This window comes from Lachancea thermotolerans (assembly GCF_000142805.1).
Source record: "Lachancea thermotolerans CBS 6340 chromosome C complete sequence".
NCBI classification, from domain to species: Eukaryota; Fungi; Ascomycota; class Saccharomycetes; order Saccharomycetales; family Saccharomycetaceae; genus Lachancea; species Lachancea thermotolerans.
In genome coordinates this window covers 63,987-89,241 of record NC_013079.1, presented here as the reverse complement: position 1 = coordinate 89,241, position 25,255 = coordinate 63,987, and the positions used below count along the sequence as shown (strand labels likewise).

General features: G+C 46.0%; 12 protein-coding genes across 12 annotated transcripts; 7 read left to right on the top strand and 5 right to left on the bottom strand.

Annotated features, from left to right (window-relative positions):
• Positions 1–143: 143 nt before the first annotated feature.
• Positions 144–3,401, top strand: DAL81 (Dal81p; the record flags this gene model as incomplete). Its single annotated transcript, XM_002552221.1, has 1 exon — positions 144–3,401. One exon carries the CDS (start codon positions 144–146, stop codon positions 3,399–3,401), a length of 3,258 nt encoding a protein of 1,085 aa, XP_002552267.1.
• A 109-nt stretch (positions 3,402–3,510) lies between these two features.
• INA22 (Ina22p) lies at positions 3,511–4,515 on the bottom strand (the record flags this gene model as incomplete). Its single annotated transcript, XM_002552220.1, has 1 exon — positions 3,511–4,515. One exon carries the CDS (start codon positions 4,513–4,515, stop codon positions 3,511–3,513), a length of 1,005 nt encoding a protein of 334 aa, XP_002552266.1.
• Positions 4,516–4,688: 173 nt separating this feature from the next.
• On the top strand, positions 4,689–9,860 carry URB1 (Urb1p; the record flags this gene model as incomplete). The annotated part of the gene is made up of 1 exon (XM_002552219.1): positions 4,689–9,860. One exon carries the CDS (start codon positions 4,689–4,691, stop codon positions 9,858–9,860), a length of 5,172 nt encoding a protein of 1,723 aa, XP_002552265.1.
• A 240-nt stretch (positions 9,861–10,100) lies between these two features.
• On the bottom strand, positions 10,101–12,605 carry PUT3 (Put3p; the record flags this gene model as incomplete). The annotated part of the gene is made up of 1 exon (XM_002552218.1): positions 10,101–12,605. One exon carries the CDS (start codon positions 12,603–12,605, stop codon positions 10,101–10,103), a length of 2,505 nt encoding a protein of 834 aa, XP_002552264.1.
• A 773-nt stretch (positions 12,606–13,378) lies between these two features.
• Positions 13,379–13,903, top strand: ATP7 (F1F0 ATP synthase subunit d; the record flags this gene model as incomplete). Its single annotated transcript, XM_002552217.1, has 1 exon — positions 13,379–13,903. The coding sequence occupies one exon, from the start codon at positions 13,379–13,381 to the stop codon at positions 13,901–13,903; it is 525 nt and encodes a 174-aa protein (XP_002552263.1).
• Positions 13,904–14,080: 177 nt separating this feature from the next.
• On the top strand, positions 14,081–16,060 carry HCS1 (ATP-dependent 5'-3' DNA helicase HCS1; the record flags this gene model as incomplete). Its single annotated transcript, XM_002552216.1, has 1 exon — positions 14,081–16,060. The coding sequence occupies one exon, from the start codon at positions 14,081–14,083 to the stop codon at positions 16,058–16,060; it is 1,980 nt and encodes a 659-aa protein (XP_002552262.1).
• Positions 16,061–16,084: 24 nt separating this feature from the next.
• SWD2 (WD-repeat containing protein SWD2) lies at positions 16,085–17,071 on the bottom strand (the record flags this gene model as incomplete). The annotated part of the gene is made up of 1 exon (XM_002552215.1): positions 16,085–17,071. One exon carries the CDS (start codon positions 17,069–17,071, stop codon positions 16,085–16,087), a length of 987 nt encoding a protein of 328 aa, XP_002552261.1.
• Positions 17,072–17,350: 279 nt separating this feature from the next.
• On the top strand, positions 17,351–17,587 carry MCO12 (Mco12p; the record flags this gene model as incomplete). The annotated part of the gene is made up of 1 exon (XM_002552214.1): positions 17,351–17,587. The coding sequence occupies one exon, from the start codon at positions 17,351–17,353 to the stop codon at positions 17,585–17,587; it is 237 nt and encodes a 78-aa protein (XP_002552260.1).
• A 141-nt stretch (positions 17,588–17,728) lies between these two features.
• On the top strand, positions 17,729–18,703 carry MND2 (Mnd2p; the record flags this gene model as incomplete). The annotated part of the gene is made up of 1 exon (XM_002552213.1): positions 17,729–18,703. The coding sequence occupies one exon, from the start codon at positions 17,729–17,731 to the stop codon at positions 18,701–18,703; it is 975 nt and encodes a 324-aa protein (XP_002552259.1).
• A 37-nt stretch (positions 18,704–18,740) lies between these two features.
• Positions 18,741–19,898, bottom strand: YVH1 (tyrosine protein phosphatase YVH1; the record flags this gene model as incomplete). The annotated part of the gene is made up of 1 exon (XM_002552212.1): positions 18,741–19,898. The coding sequence occupies one exon, from the start codon at positions 19,896–19,898 to the stop codon at positions 18,741–18,743; it is 1,158 nt and encodes a 385-aa protein (XP_002552258.1).
• A 122-nt stretch (positions 19,899–20,020) lies between these two features.
• Positions 20,021–20,968, bottom strand: RAM2 (bifunctional protein farnesyltransferase/protein geranylgeranyltransferase; the record flags this gene model as incomplete). Its single annotated transcript, XM_002552211.1, has 1 exon — positions 20,021–20,968. One exon carries the CDS (start codon positions 20,966–20,968, stop codon positions 20,021–20,023), a length of 948 nt encoding a protein of 315 aa, XP_002552257.1.
• Positions 20,969–21,989: 1,021 nt separating this feature from the next.
• On the top strand, positions 21,990–25,247 carry SPT23 (Spt23p; the record flags this gene model as incomplete). The annotated part of the gene is made up of 1 exon (XM_002552210.1): positions 21,990–25,247. The coding sequence occupies one exon, from the start codon at positions 21,990–21,992 to the stop codon at positions 25,245–25,247; it is 3,258 nt and encodes a 1,085-aa protein (XP_002552256.1).
• Positions 25,248–25,255: the final 8 nt, after the last annotated feature.

Genomic DNA, 25,255 nt, shown 5'->3' with positions numbered 1-25,255 from the left:
CTTAACTAACACGACCATTGTTTGAATCTTAGCGAAGCAAAAGCGTCACTTAGCGCTTGAACCGCAGATCACAGCTGTAAGTCCAGCAAGAGGAGCTTCCCGGCAAAAGTTATTGTGCTCCAGCCTTACGGCTCTTCCGAGAAATGACCAATAATACTCTTGATAACTGGAACTCCGGTGCTTCTGGTGGCCAGGGCTCCGGTAACGTCAACAATTCCATGCTCAACTTAAACGATGACTACACCAATATCCTTAATAACTTGGGGAATAGCCAATCACAGCTACTCGGTGATGATCTTGCCAACCGTCATGACTCACAGTCTTCTCAACAATCACCTTACAATCTTCCTAACTTGAATGCACGCCCCAGTAACGAGAAACAACCAAATTTGGACCTTCTGCTACAGCACTACCAGGAGCTTTTCAGCCGTTCAAGCGGGGGGAGCGGCGACAACTCTCCCGATCCTTCCGGCGTTGTTGCCCCTAACACAAACTCCAAGGCGCTTGCAGCCCAAGAAAACAAATCTGTCATTGCGGAAAAACCTTGTGATCATTGCCGTAGAAGACAGATCAAGTGTGTTATAGCACCTGATTTGCCCAACTGCGTTCAGTGCGAGAATAAGGGAATCAAGTGCGCATACTCGGAGCTGCCGTCCTCACGTGTGCCCACCGACATTGTTCCAGATAAACAAAAGCGCTCTCGCGTTGACGAAAATGTCGACGTACATGAGCTTTTGAAACGGGCGAAGCTTAACAACAACGACTCAGTATCACAATACTATTCAGACCTCCTTCAAAACCTCAACCAAAGCTCCAATTCTCGGAACCCTTCTGGGCCGTCTCAATACCCTACAAGGAGCAACCAACTCAACCCCTTCATGATGTATGGGACACCAGGCCTCAACGATCAAGCTTCTAAAAGTGGAACTGCCAGCGTTCATAACGGAGCGTCGCCAGCCTACCTTTCAGGAAATACAACTTATAATACAAACAACCCTATAGCCCAAAAGATGGCATACACGCCACCTCCAATACAGTACCCAAGGTCGTCATTTTACGTGGGGCCCACGTCTGTTTTCGACATTAACCTCGTGAACCATGTCAAGCTCGACAAGATCGATCAGGTTCAGCTCTCGAAGACTCTTGCGCTACGGAAGGTTGCTCCCAATGTTCAATTCTTACTTCGAGATGACCTCAACCAACAGTTGTACATGAAGCAAGAACAGGAGATTGATATGGTGGAAAAGCTAGTTCATCCTCATGGCAAAATATTAGTCGACATTTTTTTCAAGCTAATACACCCTCAGTATCCAATCCTTCATGAGCGAGTTTTTCTTGAAAAGTACTCTAGGTCCTATCGAGAACTAACGGCGCCGTTACTAGCGGCCTTGTACTCTCTTTCGCTACAATGGTGGGATTTCCACCCGCAGTTGATTGGATTCCCTAAGCCAGATGTCGTCAATCAGTTGAATGAAATTGCATTACGAACTTTTTTTGACGTGGTGGAAAGGCCGAAGCTGAGCATCATACAAACAGGCCTTCTAATACTGCAGTGTCGTAGCGAAAGCTCAAGCAACTGGGTAATATGTTCCGAAATCGTTGCTCTCGCAGAGGACTTGGGTTTAGGTATTGATTGTCAAGACTGGAGGTTGCCCGGTTGGGAGAGAGGGCTAAGAAGACGTTTAGCATGGGCTGTTTGGCTGGAAGACAAATGGGCTTCTATGATGGAAGCTAGGTACTCCCATTTGATACTCGGCCGTAATTGGCTTGTCAAGATGCTTGCAGATGAAGACTTTCCAGAGAGCTCTCCTGTTATTAACGATTCTAATGGTAACAACAAGATGAACTATCAGGGCCTCAAAGACGTTACGAGTCCTGTGGGGAATATTTCAATGCTTGACATGACTCCTACTGGCGAGGATTTTAAGAATGGGAAACTTCTGTTCCAGCATATGGTTTCTCTTAGCATCATATTAGGAGAAGTCATGGACACGTTTTACACATTAGGAGCTCTGAAAACTGTGACTAAAATTGAGCAGGTGCTGAAACTTGCAAAACCACTCCAGCTAAAAATGAGAGAGTGGTATCATTCTTTACCGTCTCAGTTGTCTATGAATAATTTTCAACAGCGAAGATTCACCAGTAATGCTTCACTCACACTTTCGTATTTTGCGGTGGAATTAACATTGCACAGAAAGATCATCACAACTTTGAATAGTGAAACTTCTCCACAATTGGTGCAAGTTTGCCGCCTAGCGGCAAAAACGCGATTAATTGCTGCTATCGAGTTTGTTCGTGACTTGAAATTTGAGCATGTCAATTCTTTCTGGTATACTTGCTCAACAGGAAACTTGACTTTAATTGGTACATTCGCTGCCCTGCTTTATGTGACTGCCCCATCAAAGGAAGAATCCATCGTTTTTCGGGACTGCCTACGAAACTTTGTTTGGATTTTAAGGATGAGTTCAAAAGGATTTGAAAAGGCTGAAAACGGACTCAAGAAGATACATATGCTACTGGCTCAGATCCCAGGTCTTTTGACGGACGACCCTGTTGTACCCCAACAACCTCAGCAATCTTTCGTTGCGCCCCCTTCAGAGTCACCTATGATGCCTCAACAACAATTACAGCAGCAGCAGCAAAGGCAACAACAACAACAGCAACAGCAACAGCAGCAGCAGCAACAACAGCAACAGCAACAGCAACAGCAACAGGCAGGGCAGCAATCTTACGGTGCAGCATTGAGCCAGAGCCCCTTTGATCCACAACGCTCTTTCAATCAACTACGCCAACTGCCTCCCGAAATACTGCAACAGCTGGCTAGTCTACAAAACAATATGCCTTCCATAAATTCATCAAGCAGCACTGAAGAAACTATGAAGCCCTCAGATCATAGAAGTGTGAAGCCTAGCCGTCCTGAGGGCCCTGAGAATAGAGAAACTTTACCTGACTTCCATAACATGTCCCCTGAGTTGACATCTCTTGATTTACGGAGCTCTCCGCAAAAGAATACGCGTGCTCAACCAGAACATGAATCATCAACTAGGCCAGAACAGGCGGTAGGCTCTGAAGACACTCAACAATCACCCACAAAAACTCCTGGAATTACTGAGAAGTCAAAAATATTGACTCCTCAAAGTGTGTATGGAGCGAATGGTAAGAAAGCTAACGCCTCAGAGCAGAATGATGATCACTCTCGCGAGATCAACAATTACGATCCAAAGAGAGAGGGCTCACACGTTTCGCCTGCATCGCTGGCTGAATCTAATGGCAACGACAAGCCTGTCGACAGCGGAAACGCGCAGAAAGTTTCTCGAGACCTAGAAGATTCTGCTACAGCTGAGTCAAAGGAAACGAAAAGCGGGTCGGGGACTTCTAGTCCCTCGTCTGATCAAACTTGAACTGGCCTTCCCCTGGTATTAATTTTGCATTCAAAGTAGCTTCTTTATATATAAAATTGAAACTCTTTGACCTCATAAATCATAGAACTTGAGTCCTTTTTTAGTATAATTACAAGAATTTAGAGACTTTATGATCTTCTGCGGCAGTGCTGTATTCACCTGGATTTTCAACTATGACGTGTGAGTCTGTTGCAGGCCTAAACTTTAATCGCTGCTTCTCATTTTTAGCCTCCTCTGTGAGCACTCTTTCATTAGTTTGTATTTCAGACTCAGGAACAGTCTTCATCTCCACTTGGTAAATTGCCTTATTCTGATCGCTACTGACAACTTTAGAGTCATGCTGCTTGGACTCTTCATTTCTTGCTACTGGTATATCGTCAATATCCTTCATTATGTCCCTGAAGAGCTCTCGGAGTGACGTTTCATCATCTACGGGCTTCTTGCCATTTAGCCTAGCCGCGATCTCGTTTTGAGAAATCACATCTGCTTGGTCATTGAGCTTTCTAACCTTGCTTGCTTCCTCTTCTAACTCAACATATTTGGAAATCTCGAACCGCTCGAAGAGCTTGTTAACGAGTGCCAGCTCTTTGTCAATGTCGATTGAAGAATCTTCCCCATGTTTAACCTTATCTATCAGATCTTGCAGTACCCCTAGTTTCATTCCATATCTCCTTTCCAGCTCTGAGTTCCTCTTCTGCTGTTCCATCACGTTTGTGAGCATGGACCCGAACAGTACAATTACAAGAGCAGGTTTCAGCATAGTTTTGTCGAACTTCGAATTCCCTGGATTTTTCGACGACGCGTGGGGGAAACTGGAGCTATATAAACGGCGAGAAATCCTCGATGCAAGTCTGGAGAAATTCCACATTTTTATAAGGTTATTTGTAGGATTCCAGCGGCTCTTTATAGCTCGAGTGACTAAAGTGCTTGTAATTCTCGCGGTAGCCGCCTCTGCAATGCTAGCAACCAGGTTATTTTGACCAATTTCAGCCTTCTTAGAAGCCCCGAGAAACAACTGAAAAGCAGGACACTCTGTTTTCAACGGTTCTAGCTCTCTACCTAGTTTTGATTCCCCATTCACTTCACATCTACAAGTTATAGGCAATATTAACATGAACCTCTCCTTCGTTAATAGTGATCATTGGAAAACTTTTCCCGTCGAATAATGGCCCTCATCTCATCTCATCTCGTCGCGCGCCGCTGCCTGAAGCAATTCACATCTGGCAACAAGGCACTTCAGCGATTACGCATTAGTCGATTGAGAGTCGAGGAACCATTTGCCCAATCATGAGTCATTTCAGGGGGCGGTTCGCGCAAACAGGTGGCGCAGGTAAACCGCAATCTCAAAAGCATGGCGGGAGTTCAATGATGGATGACGGGGTCTTTGACAAGCTACAAAGCGTGATTTCAGAGATAGACCTTCTCAATGAAGGGGTTTCTAATGATTATCAACCTGTGATATCCTTTTTCAGCAGCAAATTCGCAGCTCAAATTATACAATCGTGGTCCTATCACGCGCAAGTCAATAATCATCAAAAATTCAGCAGCTGCACTTCAAGGCTAGCCAAAGCACTCCGGGTTTTGGGTTCTGATTCCAGCACCTTGATCTATGGCTCAAATCTGGTCCGCTCCATTTTGCAGGAGAACACCAAGGTTTTGTACCGAGGCCTCAACAACATGAAGCCTTCCATAACAAACCCAACGCTGCGTTTGCTGAGACAAATTATAGCATTCAATAAAGGGCAACACGTGGATGACTTTTTGACGTGCTTTGACATGAGCCTTCCCAGTTTGCCTAGGCTGCTGTCACCTACCAAAGCGGAGCTGTCGGACCTTGAGCATACTATAAAGAATCCGGAGCTGTCAATGAGATTCAACTTCATTCAGTTCTGGCTTTGCTTGATCGAAAATGCGACGCCGATTTTGCGCAAAGCGGTTTTGACTGAAAACCCAAAAATTATGAGCGCGTGGTACAAGCATATGACCAAAATCGATTCTGTAAAGCTGCTGATCCAGACTCTCAACACACTCATAAACTTCGTCCTAAAAGAAAGATCACTCAAGAGAGTAACCAAGTGCAAAATTCTGAATGAATCTCTTATAAGCAAGATCCATTATTTCTACTCTTCAACTAACGCTGATCTTGTTCACCATACCGATCTCTTTTTTGAAAGTTATTCTAGTGTCAAAGGTGATGGCGTGACGTTTTCAGATGACAAAATATGGTTTACAGAGCCCGTTTACTCAAGCGCGGGAGCAGGTTCTGGCAGCACAGGAGCTTTGGTCGTCATCAATAACAAAAAGTTTTACCTTTACAACAAGCTTCTTTTCACGATGCTGACATTTTTCAAACCTTGGGAGGATGAAATTCAACTTAACAGAGTCAAAAAGGTTCTGGAGAACGTCCCTGAACTTGTAGCTCCTTATTCTCACTACTTAGGGACATTGGGCAACCATGATCCTAGAATGACTTCTTATTGGTTTGGTATGACATTGCTACTAGGGAGAATGATGAACTTGCCTGTTCCACCCAAAGTCCGCGAAGTCCAAACAGATAAACATCCATCATCTCATTTAGTAATGGAATCGATTATTCCTTGCACAATTACAAAAAGTGCTTTGACAAAGTCCTTGAGCCACAATGTTAACCTTATTAAACAAATGGGATGTCAACTTTTGGTCTTTTCTTTCAAAAAGCTCGATATAGTTATTAACCTCTATGATGAAAAAGGCTGGAGCTCAGCTAAATCAGAACTCATTAATCTTTTCAAAGCTCGCATTCCAGAATTGTCGTCGATATCATCTGCGCTTGAGGCTGCAGGGCAAGCACAAAACGAAAACAAAGTACTCTCTGCTTCACTTTCAGTGATACTGAATTACTACAGCAAGTTTTTCCCCCTCAACTTTAGTATAACTCTTCCAAGTGACAACATATTTGTCACAATCATGAAATCTGACACTTTTAGTGGTTTGGATTTGGTTATGCTGGATAATTTTTTGCACTTCCAGCAATTTAACAACTCGCATACAAAATGGTATAACCCGAATGCTGGTGAAAATTCCATTTTCACATCGCTGCTGAGACTGGCTTCTTCTGCCAATGCAACAAATTCGATCACGAACAAGGTGAAAGAATTGTTGGAAAACCTGCTGAACTTCACAGTTCTCTTCAACAATGATGAGCTTCTCGCCTCACCAGTCCTTGTATTAATAAACAGTCTTCAGGTTATTATGAGAAGCGAGAGTTGCCGCTCTTCGGCACAAGAGAGCAAAATTTGGAAACTTCTCGATGAAACAGTTGCTAGGTGTATGAAGACGCCCTATAAGTACGTTGACATGTCAGTGCCTTACGAGAACTGTTCGCCGTTCTTGGTTGCGTTGATTGAGCAGTGGTCGTTTGTTGACAAGCAAACACCCTTTGAGTTAGTGTTAAGATGGATGTTGATTTATCTGAGATCCTGCTATTTTGTTAGAGAGCCTATTGAAAGCCTCAAACCTCTTTTGGAAGCAGCTCCTTCAATTTCGAGTGATTTGCAGAGCGAATACTTGAATTTTGAAAATTATGATGATAGCCTGGACCTTTTGCAGGGCCAAGATTATTTGCTTTCAAACAATGCCCCATACTCTTTCTTCCAACACATTACTTTGGTTTCGACTTCAGATCTCGATCAGGTTGCAAGATACCCTACTAATGAACTTGATATTGCTGGTTTACTGACCAGAATCCAGTTTTTATTGAAAGCAGATACTTCGAGCATGAAGCTGCAAAAGTTTTGTGCTATCGTGGACAACTTACTAATGAAGGCCGCAAACTATACACTATCCCAAGATGACTTCAAACAAAAGTTTGCTTCTACAAAGTATTTCGAAAAAGTCACTATAGCTGCTGACATAGACACAGAGAACGAATTGGTCTGCGAAAAGAGTGCATATGTTACCAATTCAATGCTCGAAGTTTATTTGCAGTTGGACGAAGATGTTTCCGAAGTTAGTGCTTACATTCATCATTTATGGGGAGAACGTCTCCCGCAGTGGAGCAGTAATCCAGATCTGATGTCAATATTGATAAAAGGTCTTCAGATACTGTCAGATTCACAGCTCTCGGAAATTCAGCTTAGGCTTCTACTGAATAATCAAGACCTCTTGCCATTGATTCTGACGGAGATGGTCAAGCGAGGAACTACTTTGCCCGGAACCAGATTCATGGAACTATTAGCCTTAAAATCTGAAAAAATAACAGATGTCTTGTCCGAGTACTTGACTAAAAAGCTGGTTGAAAACCCGAACTTTGAGTCCATAATTTCTTTGGCACTGGAGGATGCTATTAGCTACCCAATTATCATCGACTGCTTAGCATACGAAGAAGGTGCTAAAAAAATAATGGGCTTCCTTGATTTAATCAAGTGCGAGAGCCTTTGCATCAACGTTGCCGCAGCAATTAGTGATAAAGCCAAGGATACTGAGGCCTCCCATTTTGTCGACAGAGCCTTGCATTCTGCATGCGATGATTTAAGTAAACTATCTGTGCTTGACTTTGAAGCCGCAATGAAGCTGTTTTACGACTGCCACGCGAATGCTTCAGAGGATCTGAAGCACAACGTTCTCGGGTTTTTAATTTCGCAGAACGAATACAGATTCAGCCCTTGGGCCGCCAAGATTGTTGAACTCTACAACGTAAAGGGGGACCACAATATTTCTACCTGGATGCAAAAATCAGTTCTATACATCACAAAGACTTTTGCAGAGCGGAATCACTTATCTTCAAAATTTTCCGAGTTTTTACAAAACTTCAAAGGGCTGCTGTTTAAGGTGAACATATGGTCATTGGGCGTGCAATCGATCCTTGAAACCCAAGTTGAGGTGATTTTGGGTGGGATGTGGGTAGGTCGCGCTGAGGCTTTGGAATACCTGAACATTTTACTTCTCGGGGCTAGCAACTCTCAGGTGAACAGTAATAAAATGCTACAGCTTCTCCTGAATAATGAGCAATCGTCTTTGAACGATCAAAAAACTAATTCACATGCACGCTTCCTAACCTCTTCAATCATGAGCCGTCTGTTTCACCTCGACGCTGCTAAAAACGCGACCCCAATTGTTCAAGAGAAACTTTTGTTGAGTTACAATGGATCAGTATCAGCAGACGATAGGATTATTTTCGACGTTTTGAAAGAGATTGAGTCAAGGACTCTTTCTTCATGGACGAACAACGTTTTTGTCTGGGACTTTCAAGAAGATTTTGAGGAAGATCAAGCTGATGACACCCCATTACTAACCAAGGAGAGAGAAGGTCTCGTATTGACCATTAAGAGAGCACGGATTAATACTACTATTGAAAACTTTGCTTGTGAACAACCTTCTATTCCACAATTCGCTAGTGGAAATGTGGAGGATACATGGCATCGATTGGTGGCTTTCGAGGAAGCCATTGAATTGACATATCAGAACTTCGAAAGAAAGGTTTATGATCCATTGTTCATACTTCTTTTGGTTGCCAATAATAAAGAACTTTTCAGGAATGATAACTCCGATTTGGAGAGTCAGTCTCAGGCCTCATTCTTTGACATGAGGAAAGTAGTTGTTTCTGGCCTGCTCGAATTGGTTATTTTATCATTAAGCGAAAGGAATGAGACAAAAGATGTGGCGCTAGCATTAATCTATAAAATGATTGACTCGTTGAAACACGGTGGGAGTTTCAAAGATAGCAACATCTTCCATATATTTTTGATGAAGGTTGCCTACACCTTTCATACCGAGAAAGACCAGGAGGTCAGTCCCTTAGTTTGGTATATGATTTCACGCTTGTCCAGTATATTAACTCAGCCTTCGTCTGTTTTATACGAGAAAGCTTACAAGTGGGTGCTCGCCTCGCCATCTGTGCAGCCGCAACATCTCCCTCTATATGATGCGGTTGTTGTTACGAGGCCCACTGAGGACGGCGAGCACTATTACAAATACTTGAACTGGTTTCTTGAGGCTATCCAACGAGGCATCAAATCAGAGGATGACATAAAGCTTTTGAGGTCAAGAAACCTGCTTGAATGGATGATGAATTTACTCAACTCTCCCTACATTAATCTCGGGCAACGAAATACTTTGAATCTCTTAGTTTACCGCATCCAAAGAATCGAAACTGGTGGTCCTACTCTTATTACACGTTATGCTGGTGTATCTTTCTTGGAGGCTTTGCGGGAAGGCTCATCTGAAGGGCTTGTTGGGGTCTCTACTGAAACTCTCGCCAACACTAAAAATAAACTCCGTTTGAAACAGTTCCTTGTATCACAACAACTTGATGTCAACTATTCTGAATTGGGTGCCGGCTACGCTGCAGTCTCGAAGTCACAAAAAAGGTTAGCTGAGTGGATGGAAGGTGACGTTGATAATGTTCTGAAGCGCCTTTGCACCATTGGTAATCAAACTTCGCATCAGACAAACCTCAACTATCCATTTATGCATGTGTAAATTAAATACTATATATTATAGAACGCTTTTCCTGTTGCCAGCTAAAAGAATCTAAGAAACGTCGCGCAATAAATCAGGTTTGCCCATCAATTAAATATTAATTCAATTCGAGTATCTCAAATTTTCTCACCAGGCAGCTTAAACTTTCATAGGTAACAGGTTTTAGAGCCAGGCATCGCTTGTTGTAGGTTTTTTTATGCTATTTCTGTCCCCCGCCCCCACCTATAAGCGCTTCCGTTTTTACTCAAAAAAATTGAGACCACCAGTTGTATCTTCGTCGCCTACTGGGCCGGTTGGGTCCATGGCGTTGCCTAGCCACATTGCCTGGTGAGAAATTTCCTTCCAAAGCTCGTTTTCACTCGTGTCCACATTTTCAAGACCAGCCAGAAATTTCTGTATGTCGCTTTTGCTATCTAAGGAAAATGGTTCAAACGTACTTGCGTTGTTCTCCCGGACTATTTCACCTTCCTTTGGTGAGTCGGCTCTAAAATCTCCTTCAAGGGAAACTGAAGCAGAGGGACTAATTCTCACAACATCTGATTCGGTGGACACATAGGAGACAATCTCGGCTTCCTTGTCACCATGATTTTCGAATTGCGCGTCTGGCCTTAAGTCATCGACGTGGTTTTGAATTAGTTCTTTCATGGATCCTTTAAAATCCAAACTGCTCATGAGCCTCAATAGCTGAGCACGCCGGTGTCCGGCAGGGTTATTTCCCAAGTTTCTCATCTTTGTAAATGTTAGTAGCGCATGATCCAGATGTTCTGCAGTTTGATCGTGAATACCAAAAGCCGCGTTGAACAGTACCAATGTACACGCTGCGGTGAACAAGTACTCCCTATCCATGTAGCCAAAAAGAGCGACCATGTTCTGGAGCTTGAGGTACCATAAAGAACGGATTGTGTTGATGGAAGCCTGCAAAGAACAGTTTAAGAGGGCAGAGATGGTTGGTGAGTAATCTTGCAAATTGATGTAGGTGTCTGAAGTCTCTGAGCGCTTGAGTTGGATTGAGGCGAAGTGAAATAATAAAGGCCGTATGGCTAGGTTCATGCCCTGGAAGTACTCTGTGAAAATATTGGTTGATAACCTTGAGATTTTAAAATCCTTCCGCTGGAAATCAGCTTGAAGAAACCCAGATAGCGTTCTTCTCCATTCAATCAGCTGTAGCACTATCTCTTTCAGAACTGGAAGAATGTTGCTACCTGGTTGTCTCTGGTAGAGTTTATTCAGAATTTGAGCGTTGATCTGTGTTATTTTGACACAATTAGTGATGTATTCAGCCTCAGGAAATATGTAATGCTCACAGCCTGCAGGTGGAGAGCTCATGTCAAAATCATCGGGAAGCTCTGTAGTGATTGTTTCGTCGGTAAAACTCAAAGGCAAGCCTGCCTTGCTACTCAACATTCTTTCGAACATGTAAACGGTCCACCACAGACGCCTCCGGTGTTCAAGTTCAAAACGTGTAATGCTGTCCCTTTGTGCATCCACATGCCAACCCATTATGAGGCATGCTCTTAAAGCTTGGCCAAAGTAGAAATAAGATGCGACTGTGCAGTCCGCAACCTGAAGATAAAAGGCGTACAGCAACATAACCTCAAGGCCGCCGGGTTTTGTGACATTCTCTATTCTTCCGCTTGAGAAAAGACAGCTGAAGATCTTCGACGCTTGTTCGAAGAAACCAGAACCAGGGAGTTTGGCCCCCGCTTTGGAAGGCAGTTTGCTGCCGTTCATATTATTGGCGGTGCCTAGGTACATTTCTCCAGTGGCGAATATCAGCAGTACCTTGCAAAACCATATGGTTTGCAGGGTGTGGTCTGGAAGGGCTGTGCCGCCCTCATAAACGGCTTTCAGTTGTTCTTTGACAATGCCTTCGTTAAAGAAGTAAAAGCATCCGTCGTTGTAGGTAACAAAGGTGTCAACTAGCAATATGGCATAAGAGTAAGAAGGAAGCGAAAAATTGACGCTAATGTCATTGGTACCATCGTTCTTGGACAGCACGATCTTATAAGCGTTTCCTTCTTCCTGAAGAATCTCGTCTATAGGCTGAACGGGCGCTCTAGGGGTGCCATCCACCTCCAGCGATGTCAACTCTCTGCCGTCACGCTTTCGTGAAGCCAGCCTTTTGGGTATGAGCGATTGGATCTCCATTCCGAACAAGGTCATAGATGAAGATCCCACGAAATACTGTTGGCCGGTGCGGGACGCGACCAGCCTCCCGCGTCGCTCTGTGAAATTGGGAACAATTTCCTCGTCATCGGTAGTGGCTGCGCGAGAGGAAGCGGAAGCTGCGCTCGACGATCCGAGAGTGCTTTGGTCGACAGTATTTTTATGAAACTTGACGTCCGAGGGCCTGTTCGAAGGGCCAGCCTCCGCGGCGTCTTGCGGTGCTATATTCTTAACCGAGGCCTGCAGCTTGATGTTCTCTCTTTTCATTTCCGCGAGATCGGACTGCAGTTTCTGCAGGTACTTCATGGAAACGACCAGTTTCTTGTTAGGCTCCATGTACTCGCACGCTATGTTGGCCGCTACACATGTACTGCAGGGCTTCTCACCACTGCACTTGGCGTGCCGTCGCCTGCACCGCACGCACGCCAGCCCCGATCTTTTGATGCGCCGTTTCGACGTCCTGCTGCTCATCTCGTCGGAGTCCGACACAACACCCTCATAGCTGGCGCTCGGCAGATACTCCGTCGGCTGGTCCAACCCTGCATCTTCCATGGCTACCGAGTTGACTTCCTGCATCATTGGATCGAGCCTACGGCGCAAGCACGACTTGATCTCACGTTTCTTGACGGCCTGAGAAGAGCCGTCTCTCCGATGACTCGCGCAGAGCGATACTTATAGATAAGGCACGTGATCTCGAACTGATAATGATAATGGTGCGAGGACAGAGCCACTGCGCTTAGAAACGGTGAGAGCCTTCTGGTTTGCCACCTGGCGCACCGAAGCACTGGACGAGTCCGGTAAAACTCTTGCCCTAATTTTTAGACTGAAACAAAGCGAAGACGAGCTTTTAGTTGGTGACAGTTTCAAAATTCAATTAAGCGTAAACTTTATTAAATTCACGAACTAACATTGACTAATTACTAGATATCGAACTAAAAGTGTTTCTCCCTGCCACATTCACAGAATATAAATGCGTGAGTTCCTTATAATGCTTCTCTATTGCAGGATCAAGCTGACATGCTTCAAGCGAGTGGTTACATAAGCGATAAGCAATTACGGGCGCTAGACCTTTGCAGAAGCTCGCGTTCCATTTAATAGACGGCCTGGAAAGCGCAGGATATATCAGCACTCGCAGGGGCCCTGCGAAGGCTGTAGCACCATAGTCACAGTTCCCAGGCCACGTGAACATCCAAATAACAACTGTGATTGGCTAATGTATTGATCAATATATACGAAGTGTAGAACCTTCTCTACGGCGAAAATTTTCTAGCTCTTCTCAATTAAAGGAGTTAGACATTCAATCAGGGCGAGCGCACCAGCGAATAGAACCCAAACAAAGGAAACCTGCGAGGATGTCTATCGCCAAATCTGCTGCCAACAAGCTGGACTGGGCCAGCGTGATCTCATCCCTGAAGCTCACTGGCAAGACTGCCACACAATTGACCTCTTTCAAGAAGAGAAACGATGAGGCCCGCAGAAAGCTGCTGGAGCTGCAGGCGCAGCCTACGGCCGTGGACTTCAGCTACTACCGCTCCGTCTTGAAGAACTCGGAGGTTGTGGACAAGATCGAGTCTTTCTACAAGTCCTACAAGCCCGTGACCGTGGACGTCAAGAAGCAGCTCTCGACCATTGAGGCGTTTGAGTCCCAGGCGCTCGAGAACGCCAAGGAGACCGAGAAGTTCGTCGCACAGGAGCTGAAGGATCTAAGCGACACTTTGAAGAACATCGAGTCCGCAAGACCTTTCGACCAGCTGACCGTGGAGGAGCTGGCCAAGGCCAGACCTGACATCGACGCCAAGGTCGAGGAGATGGTCAAGAAGGGCAGATGGGAGGTTCCAGGCTACAAGGAAAAGTTCGGTGACCTTACCGTTATGTGATCGAGCCCGAAATTTACGCACTTGCACCCATTCCGGTCTCCCGTTATGTAGAAACGAATCCTTTATATTATACATTCCAATTCAAGCTTTTTTAGTTGAGACGAAATCACAACCTGCGAAACCGACTACTTCACGAACTTCGGAAACTGTACGCACGTAACTCGCAGGCGCCTAGCAATGAACAAGGTGATCGGCGAGAGATTCCTCGAGTGCATCGCTCATGAGCAGTCCCAGGATACGGAGCTTACGGCGCGATTGCTGGAGACCCTGCCTCTTTCTCAGTTAGTATCCAAAGGGCTCGCAATAAACCATCTAACGCTGCAGAATGTCAGAAGTGGGCTCGCTGGTAGGCTATACGTGGAACTGGGCCCTGACACAGCCATTGACCAAGAGATTATCCGTGGCGACGTCAGAAATGGAGACTTGGTAGTCATCCGGCCCTCTGGCGCCAAGAAGGACGCGTTCAGTTGTGAAGGCGTGGTTACCAAGTGCAGCGAGAAGTGTATCACAGTTGCAGTAGATGAAGCTCAGGAGAAAGATGCACTAAACCTTTATAGTAGCTTGCGGCTGTACCTGCTCAAGACGACGAACACCATCACATACAAACGAATGCAGTCGACTCTGCGCAAACTCTGCGAGTTTGACGGCGTGCCACAAAACGAAGTCATTCAGTATTTGCTCGACGCTCCTGTTTTCACTTCACAGACGCAACCGCTCAAGGTAGACTTCTTCAACCCTGATCTCAATACATCCCAGAAAAAGGCTATTGAGTTTTCTTTGCAAAATAGAATAAGCATTATCCATGGCCCTCCCGGCACCGGCAAGACGCATACGGTTGTTGAGCTAGTTCACCAGCTATATAATAAGGGGCAACGAGTTTTGGTCTGCGGTCCTTCAAACATCGCGGTAGATACGATTCTGGAACGTTTGGCCAAAGTAATGCCAGGCGAGTCGCTTCTGCGGATCGGACATCCTGCTCGTCTCTTGGAAAGTAACCTCAGCCACTCCCTTGAGGTCCTGTCAAAATCTGGTGACGCAGGCGCCATCACCAAAGACATATCCAAAGAAATCGACGATACTATCGCCTCCATCAAGAAGCTTAAGTCATACAAGCAAAGAAAAGAGCAGTGGAAAGAGGTAAGAGAGCTACGGAAGGAGCTTAAGCTGCGAGAAAAAAAGGTTATTTCTGATTTGGTTCTTTCCGCTCGCGTTGTCGTGTCAACCCTTCATGGATCTAGTGCTCGCGAACTTGTTGATTGTTACAAGCACACCGACCATATTTTTGATACACTTATAATAGACGAAGTTTCACAAAGTTTGGAACCACAGTGCTGGATCCCTTTGATAGCACACTACAAATCGGACATCCAGAAACTCGTCCTGGCTGGCGATGATAAGCAGTTGCCCCCAACAATAAAAACTGAGGACAATACTAAGGTTAAAAACACCTTGGGAACAACACTGTTTGACAGGTTGGTGAAGAAGTACGGCGACAGCTTTCGGAACCTGTTGGACACCCAGTACCGTATGAACTCCGAAATAATGGAGTTTTCATCCATAAAGATGTATGACGGTAAGCTGAAAGCAGCAGATTCAGTGGCGTCCTGGACATTGGTCGATTTGCCCGCTACTGAGTGTAATGAGAATACCGAAGTTCCGTTGATTTGGTATGATACACAGGCAGGCGACTTTCCAGAGAGGGCAGAAGACCAAGACTCTGGAAGCTTGGTTTCGTCCAAGTATAACGAAAATGAAGCTTTTCTTGCTCTCCATCACGTAACAAGCCTGATAGACAGTAATGTGCCACAAGAATGTATTGGAATTATATCTCCTTATAATGCGCAGGTTGCATTTCTCAAGAAAACAGTCCACCCGCAATACCCTCTCGTTGAAATATCTACTGTTGATGGTTTCCAAGGAAGAGAAAAAGAAGTTATTATACTGTCCTTAGTTCGTAGCAACGATAAGTTCGAGGTAGGATTTCTTTCTGACCAAAGGCGTCTTAACGTGGCAATGACTAGGCCCAAAAAGCAGCTCTGTGTTATTGGTAACATGGAGACTTTAGAACGTAGCGGGATTGAATACCTTAAAGACTGGGTAAGGTGGTCCGAGGAGCATAGCGAAATTAGATACCCTGACCTGAGCGAAATCCTGTAGACCCAAAGTTGTAAAAGTTTTAGGTTATATAGGCTTATCATAAACATATAGATCAACGCTTTCATCAGCGGTGACAAACATGCTGTATTTAGGGTTGAATGCAATGGATCGGGGGCAACTTTCGGGAGCTGCGTTAATTGACCCGCAAGGTTTCAAAGTTCTTCCACTTATGGAGTCAGCATGATTAAATAACGCGATCTTGCCAGCGTAATCTGTGCTTAAAGTGAAGCGTCCGTCGGGCGTGAAACAAGCAGAGCCTGCATCCATAAACTCTCGGAGTGGAAAAGACTTCGTTCCCGCCAGCTCGAAAAGCTGACTGCCGTCAAACGCATCTAAAATAACCTGTTTTCCTGCGGAAGATGCCAATAATATATATTTGCCGTCGTTAGAAAACTCGATCTTAGACCACTGGTTGAAAGACGGGTGAACCTTGATGACTAGAAAGGGCCCGTTTTTCAGCTGCCTGAGGTTATAAAGACCAATTTCACAGTTTTCGGGATTTCCTAGGGCAAACACAAGCCCACTGGGGTCGTACGCAATGCAATTGGGGACAAGGCTCGGCACGATAGCCTGTGCTTTCGAGACACGCATATCCCACAGTCTAACAGACTCATCGTATGACGCTGACAAAAACGTGTCGTTAAGTGGGCTAATCTGTATATCACTTACAAGAGCACCGTGTCCCGTGAAGTACCGCAGGTACTGGTTCGTCTCAAGGTTAAGGTGTCTAATGTCGAAGCTTTTCATAGTGGACGAGTACACGCACTCGTTTTGCGCATGCGTGAACTTTGCTGAATGACATCCATACTTCTTTGATGCGATCGTGTTCAAGAAGCGGCAGTTCATAGCGTCATACAGGTGCATGTTGTCATTTGCCGATGCAGCCAGTAAGTATCTTCCGTGATCGTCGAAGCTCAGCGATGTCACCGGTGCTACCTCATTCTCGCCCGGTTTGAACGTTTTCACGGCCTTGAACCCCAAAAGTGTCTCTCTGCTAATATCCAGAGACATCTGAACCACCCACTTGCTCTTCTTTCGGTTTGTGCTTGGATATAATTGATCATCACCAATTTTTTTGACAAGCTAAATATTTATTATGATGAGCACCGATACTTCGAACAAGTTCTAGCTGATCAGAGATATGTCTAATGTAAGTGTTCTTGAGCGGCAATAGCATTAATTAACCTCTACTGACGTCTTCTTTTCCAGCTGAAACAACTGGCGCATTTTGGCTTTGATTTAGCGCTCATATCAATTATCCTAGCTGGCCTTCGTAGGAATACGGGCTACATGCTTTCATATGAAAAGTCCGACTTAAAAAGGTACATACGGAGGTATCTGGACTGGGGCGAAGGACTCTATGAGCGGCTGGTCCGCGTGGCAAAGAGAAGTGCCTACTTTAGAAAAGAGACCCCTCTGGATGGTTTCCTGGATGGGATGTTCAAGAGAGTTGAGGAACTTGGAAGAGGACCTGTGTCTGAAGGTCTGTCGAGAGAGCAAGCCACTGCTGCCGCCAGAAGGCGCTAAATTTGAGTAACTGGAAACTTCGAATTGCGGGCAAGCACACGTTCTTACGGGTTAGCATTATGTAGTTATATATGATTTTGGAAGAAGATTAAAGTAACCAGTTTCAACCGCGAGGAAATCACAAAGACAAAAAGAGCACCCATGAACTTCGATTTACCCGATTCACTTCAACTAGCCATTGATACTGTCTCGGGCCGTGACCACGGGTGCAGCCTAGAGAATTTGCCGGTATTTAGGGCACGAGAGGATCACACTGCGTCTCGGAACGACCCCAAGTCATTAGGCTCAAGAGGTAGGCGGCAGACAGACCGCGAGACTAAAAGCAAATTTTACACGATGCCTCCACTTGCTGCCTATTCCGCATTCTCAGAACACCCATTCTACCATGTACATAAAGCAACAGGCTCTAAATTTGACCCCTTCGAAATGCGGCTCGAGCTGAGCGAGAAACAGCAGGAGAGTATCCGCATGTTAGGCTGGGACTCTATCAGGCCAGTAGGCATCGGGTTCACTATGAAAGAACGCAAAGACCTCGCGAAGCTAGAGGCCAAGGAGCAGGAGAGGCAACAACAGCAGGGCTCGCATGGTGTTCGTGATCTGCTCAGCACAGACCGCCCACAGGAGAATGTGAATACCCCGCAGCAGACCACACTGCCGCATGAAGCAGTGATACGAAGCCTTACACCGCCTGACATGGACATTAATCTGGATCAAGATATTCATGAGGACGAGACCTCATATGATTACGACGATGAATTTGCAAGAATAGAACCGGACGACGACGTAGCGGAGCCGCATAACGCGCGAGATGACAATTATGAAAGGGCCGAGCGCACTGTTCAGCAGTTCATTGAAACATCACACATCGAGGGCGTGAGTCATCCGTACGATATGGAGAACAACTATCAGCACAGCTACAACTATAGCGATAACGAGGACTCCGGGAGCTTAGCACTGCCCCCTGTGACTATCCCAGATATCGAAGCTTATGACGTTGGCATTAACGGGCCTGAAATAGCAGACATTAACAGTGGTGGGGCCAGTCCGCCTCTCCCCCGGCAACGACGTCAAAGACTAAGATCGCCGTTTGATGTCGACGACCTGGGCTGTGACTAAAAGTCATATTTAAATTTACAAAGATGCATCTGGAGAACTACTCTTTTGTCAGTTCTGAGCCCACCATATTGGGCAAGGCTTTCTTTGCGAACGCGATCTGGTCAACTTTCGCATTTTGAAGATGAATCGCAGGTACCATCCACTTCCCGCAACTGCATCTTGAACCTTTCCAATTATACCCGCCAACTTTCGATGAGCAACCAGGGCACGAGAACTTCCCCTCCAGCTCCTGCTTGCCTTGCAACTCGTCCTTCATCCAGTTGAGAGGTTCGACAAAAAAATGAGAACACGAATCTTGCGACTGTTGGATACCAATAATCCTTCTGCCCCCTGCCGCTCTTCTAATAAAATGACCTTCAGTCGATTCTTTGCTAGGAGGCTCGTGCTGTATGAAGGAAGTCGAAAGAGCTAGCTTTTGTCGGCATTTTTTGCAGCGTATAACTGTGACTGCAGAAAGTTCTTCGGGGGTCATTTCCTGAAGTCTCTTTTGGTCGTTGTGCTTAAAAGTGTCTTCTTGAGCTAAGATGTTTTCTCCTGTGCCGTCTTCTTTCACCGAATTGGTGAGCTTCCAGACCTTGTATGCCTGATTGTCGATGTCAACATGGTAGGATCCCATGTCCTGGTAAATCTTTAGTTGTTCCATGAAGTTATCATTTGGCTGGGCGCCTGGATGCTTTCTTTTCACAGCGTAGAGTGCGGACTTTAGATTTAGTCTGTACCGGTACATCAAATACGCCACAATGAATGTTACCGACCGCGATACACCCGCGTGACAATGGACGTATACGCCCCCTTGTTGAGGCTTCTTCCTGAAGTCCACTTTTCGAGGATCATACTCGGGTTCGTGGGGAAACAGACAGGAGTCGATGAATCTGTTCGTTTCGTCAATGTATTGCAGTATATCAGTAGTTTCGTCGTCATCGATAGCAACATTCTTTAGTGTATAGCTCTTTCTGACCAGATATTCGGGCAGTACCTCGAACTTCATTACAGACAGGATATGCGAGATGTTGTAGTCGGTTCTCAGCGGGACATGGTCTATAATAGGTTGCACCGACCCCACATATATGTTGCCCAAGATCCTATCAATAGTGCTCATCAGGTATTGGTATTTAGCAACTTCTCGAAGCAGGTTGTGTGTCGAGAATGGGAATTTCGAGGGCCGATGAGGTGTAGATGCGATGAGATGGCCCATTCAAATTTTTTAAGATGTCTTTTTTACTACGAAATGATAAAGAATAAAGGCGCAGAGTAAAAGTTGAGTAACTGAATAGAAAGTGAAAGAGAATGTGTCTGGTGCTGCTGTGGGTCGCTATTTCACGCAGTAAGTGAGCGAATTTTGTATGCCCAGAAGTTCTTTCGAATGGGGTCAAAATGGTCTGAAAGAGCCTGATAGGCCTTGCGAGCCTGCGCAAATGTATCTTCGTTCTTGGCGTATGCACGTGCGAGAAACTCTAGGGCGTAAGAAGATTGTATTTGGGGGCCAGTGTCAGACGCATCTGCGGCAAAAATTCCTGGAGTAAAGCTTAAGGCGAACTCCATGATGGCTGGGTCCGCTTTGCCATCTAGAAACTCGTCGTACAAACCTCGTAAGTAGTTCCAGGAACTGATGTTCTGAGGTGCGAGTTCAATTTGTTTCTTTGTGTAGTGGAGTTCGCCCGTAAGGGCCTCTGCCGGAGGGCCCTTTGGCACCTGGTTTTTCAGTACAAACATGCGATGGCACCAAGCACTGTTGTTGTAAACGTCGCGAGCTATCAGTGACGAGGCAAATTGAAGCTCATTTGTGAAGTCGCCAAAGAACAATACACACCACCGGCGGTAGGACCACACGTGGTAGTTCTTGGTATCATCGTCGATCATAGATTGCAGGATTGGCAGTTCGCGTTGGAACTCAGGTGACGGATGCAACCGCAGCAGAGCCTGTCGGTAAGACCATATCTGATAGTTTTTGGGGTTATTTAGAGTGAACTCGTCAAGCCAGTCGAGCTCACGGTTCAGCTCTGCGCCGTCTGTGCCGTACAAGGCCTTCACAATCTGGAACCGGTAGTTCCACATGGTGTAAAATGCGGGCACCAAGTCAATGGCCTGCGAAGTAGCGTGCAAGGCACGCTCTGAGAACTCCAACTTCTGTAGCAGGGCTCTGGCAATGCCCATCACGGTGCGGTATTCGCCGTCATACATAATTTGACAGAGCTCGCCCTCCTGACCGCCCGAGATCGGGAGCGGCTCAATATCATCGTACTGGAACTCTGGAGCATCACTCATGGCGAAGAACAAACCACAGTTAAGGAAGACCTGCAGGCGTGGGAGGGAAGAAACTCAGGCTCTTTTTGAACAAATCCTCGAGAACTCTTAGGGCAGACAGTACACGTTGTGCTGCTCGAGCTGTTTTAGCCGTGCTTGCCTCATGATGTGAAGTGCTCCAGTTTAGGCTACATCCACGATCAACCCTGTAGTGTTGGAACGCTGGCATATGGCACGTGATCTAAAAAACAGGAAGAGGTGCGCCGCACCAACGAGCAGTCGGCTACTAAACCAATTAAACGGCTTCGACGACGTCTATTGGCATCTGCAAGTTCCAGGCGGCAATTCTCTGCCGACAACAAGTGAAGCGGCCAACTCAGAACACCTTTACTGCTCTCTGACATGTTCTGGCCGCATCCAGTTTGAACAAAGTCTTGATTAATACGTCCTACCAATCCCCAGAATTTCAAAAGCCTTTAGCCGCACATGCTCGCTGGCCTACGTCGCGAGCTTCTCGCATGGCGTCGCCTCGTCCAGTCGCTGACCCAGTCATCGCGAGGCACGTGACTAAGTAATATGACTATATATCGGATCCGGGTAACTGCGACCGTTTCAATTGAAGTCAAATGCGGGTAATCCTCACGTGATGTCTCCTTGCCAAATTCAACAGAATGGAAACGAACCACACGGTGGATCCCCAAACCTCATCTCGACCAATATACCGGTTTAAGTTAGTTTCATAAACTGTCAGGGCTTTTTAGACTTGAACTTTTAGCACACTGCGAGGTTCAGGAAGTGACCCAAGACACTTGAAACGCGCTATACGAGAGGTGCGATTTAAAAGTTCTAGAGTGAGCGAACGCGAGCGGAAAGAACACGACAGTCGAGGGGTGGTTAAACGGATTACAGAGAGCGCGAAAGTCTGTCTGTAAGAACTTTCACAAAAACCTATTCCACGAGCCGGCAAAGATCAACTCCGAGACTCGCTTGGTGGAACGCTAGCGCTTGGCGCAGATTTTTACATTAACTCACCTCGCGCTTAATGGTGCAACAAGATACACACATGATGGAGACCGAGCTCCTTGAGGACTTCCTATTCGCGGAGAGTCAGCAGCAACAGCAGCAGCAACAAGAACAACAAGAGCAGCAGCACCAGCAGCCCGGTAGTTATGGAGGCGGCGACGGTGAGGAACAGCACGGCGATGATCTTTTCAGCACCTTCATCAACACCGACATGCTCCTACAGCCGTCCAATTACACGCTCCAACCGCAGCACACCTCTTCGATGATGCTGGGCGTGGGCGCCCCAGACTTGCTGAACGGCTTCTCAGAGCCGCGCCAGCCTCGCAAGTCCATTTCGCCTCTGGGTGGTACCAGCGACATCCAGAGCCCCGCTCCGAGTATCTCCACGGGCCTCACCACGCCGCCGCAAGCTATGAGCTATAGCCAGGGCTGCGAGCGCCTTGTGGATCGTTCTCTGCAGTTTGGCAGAACGAAGCCCATTCAGTCCGCCTATCTGAATTCCAGCGATTTCTTAGACATCCCCGAGGACACGTTGCCTTACAAACTTGTTGTTTCTGGAATGCCCTCTGCGTCGCGAGTTGAAACTCAGATTAAGCTTGAGCTTTCTATCTCTCCTCCTCCTCGCGAATACATCGTGCATTTGCCTACCGACTGCATCACTAAACAAAAATGGTATCTGGAAGATGACATTACTACATACCCTCGCGAAATTCAGAACGAGATTCTCTACCTGGAAAGCTTTTTAGTGTGTGCTTCTAACGGGAAGCCCACTTACGTTTGCAGCCGATGCGTCAAGCGTGAACAGCGCAGAGCGTCTCGACGCAAATCAGGTCTTTGCGACAATATGTTATGGTGTAACAATGAAAACAGACGTGCTGTTGTATTTAACAGCAAGCAAGTCTTTTCTATCAAAGATGTCAACTGTACTCCTCAATTCAAATCTTTTGACCTGTCCACTAGAATAGTTTGCTACTGCCGTCACCACAAGGAGCCCGAAGGCTTCAAAATCTTGTTTGTCCTAAGAAACGCCAATCAAGAGGTGTTGGCAAAAAGTTTAACGGGGCCTATCATGATCATGGATAAAAAATCAAACAGGGACGCGGCTGCAAACACTTCACTCCAGGATTCTGTTGCGGACTCTAATAACAACACGGATGGATCCAGAAGCGAGAGAAGTGAAATTCCGAATGTCACTTCCACTAGCGACTTTAGCGGGATGGAGAACCACAAACCTAGAGATGACTTTATGCATCTTTCTGTCAAAGGCGAGCACATGCTATCTCCCACCTCCATGGGTGGAGATAGTTCGGAGGCACATGCTACCGATGCTAATGTGGTCGAATCGTATGGCCCAAGGGGCGCTGCATCATCAGTGTCTTTGCCCGATAAAGCGTCTGGCTACAAGCGAAAGAGATCTTCACCAGACTATAACTCCACGGCAATTGGCTTTTCTCCACAGAATTTTACGAAGCCTCATGCCAATTCAAACTTTAGCAAGTCATTGTCTGCTTCATCTTCCAACCACTCAATACCTCTTCTCAATCAACCCGCTCATAACAATCCTACGGCTGCCATGATGACAGCTACGAATAGCATGCTGCGCGAGATTTCAGATCTGGCCGAGGTGCCTCAAGCCCCTCGTCCCTATATTAATCGTGTGATTCCCTCCCAGGGACCTGTTAAGGGTGGGATTGAAGTAACCCTTCTAGGTTCAAACTTCAAGCCTGGGATGATAGTAAAGTTCGGACAGAATCGGGCCTTATCAACTCAATGCTGGTCAGAATCAACTCTTGTTACGTATCTTCCACCTTCCTCAAGGGCCCAGGAAGTGCTTGTAACAGTATTTGAAAAAGAGGAAGAACAACCAGAAGTTCTCGGCACCATGTCAAACAGCAAAGCAATTTTCACTTACGTTGACGACACAGATAGACAACTTATTGAGCTAGCTCTTCAAATTGTTGGTCTGAAAATGAACGGTAAGTTAGAAGATGCTAGAAATATAGCAAAACGTATTGTTGGTCATGAAGGAAACTCTTCAAATAGTACGCCTTCCCCTTCTGCGAATAATGCTCCTCAAAACTCTTACAACATCGGAATGGGACAAGTTCTGTATTCTGACGAGAGTTTGCTGTTGAAGGTCATCAAGCTGCTCAATTCCAGTTCTAATTTATCAATGTGCGATGAAGAAGGACAGACAATGCTTCACCTTGCATGCTTAAAAGGGTACTATCATTTAGCATCGGCCTTAGTCAGAAAGGGAGCTCGAGTTGATGCCAAGGACTCTTTTGGGTTCTTGCCTCTCCATTTCGCCTGTTTAAATGGTGATGCAAGGATAATCCGTCTTCTTGTTCAGTGCAAGGCTACCGTGCATGCAGAGACAATTAACGGATCTTCACCAAGGGCCCTGTTCATTGCCAACCACGACACCGACGACGAAAGATATGAAGATTATCTGAATGAGGTCTTAGACGCCCTCGACACTGATTCCAGTAGCGAGGAGTACTCTTGTAATATGCTGCGGAAGCTTTCAGACAGTAGCTTTCAATCAAGCGTATTTGATGCCGAGTCCTTGGCCTCGCTCAACGACAACATACAAGTGCATATTTCCAAAATGGCCGAAGATACACTATCTGACGACGATGAGGATCTGGACGGCTATGAAGAAGACGGAGATGAGTGCTTACTGCAGGACGACGATGACTCTATCGCAACTGCGGACAACTCACAATCACAAGACTCTGCCCTTATAGCGACATCCCAAGAAGCACACAGACACTCAGGCCAGTTTGAAAACTCTATTTGGAACCGGGTCTTGAACGCATTTAATGACGACCTTCCAAAATACGAAGACCTGTTCCCCGTGCTGGATAGAGAGAGAAATAAAAAATCTTTGCTAGCTAACCGCAACCCAACAGAACTAACTGCTACTCAATCTAGCACTGCGGAAGATTCGCAGACGTCCTCAGAAGATGAGGAAGATGCGCTACAAGCGCGCTTAAACCGTTTCTTTCAACAGCGGCAGAATTTCCGAAATGACAAAATGTTGTTGTTCTTCTGGCTTCCCGTCGCCATAATTCTCTTATCTTCGTTTTTGATTTTTGAATTTGGCCATGATGGGAACAGGATTCATCATCTATCGCAAGCGGTATCTGAGTACTTGAGAGTCGGGCTGGCAAATGTGATGTTGGGCAACGAGAGGGTCAAAGGGGCATTCAAGGGTTCATTGCATAGTCTTCAAGCTGGCGCTGCTGTTGCAGGAGGTATAGAGGGCTCCTAGAGGAAAGA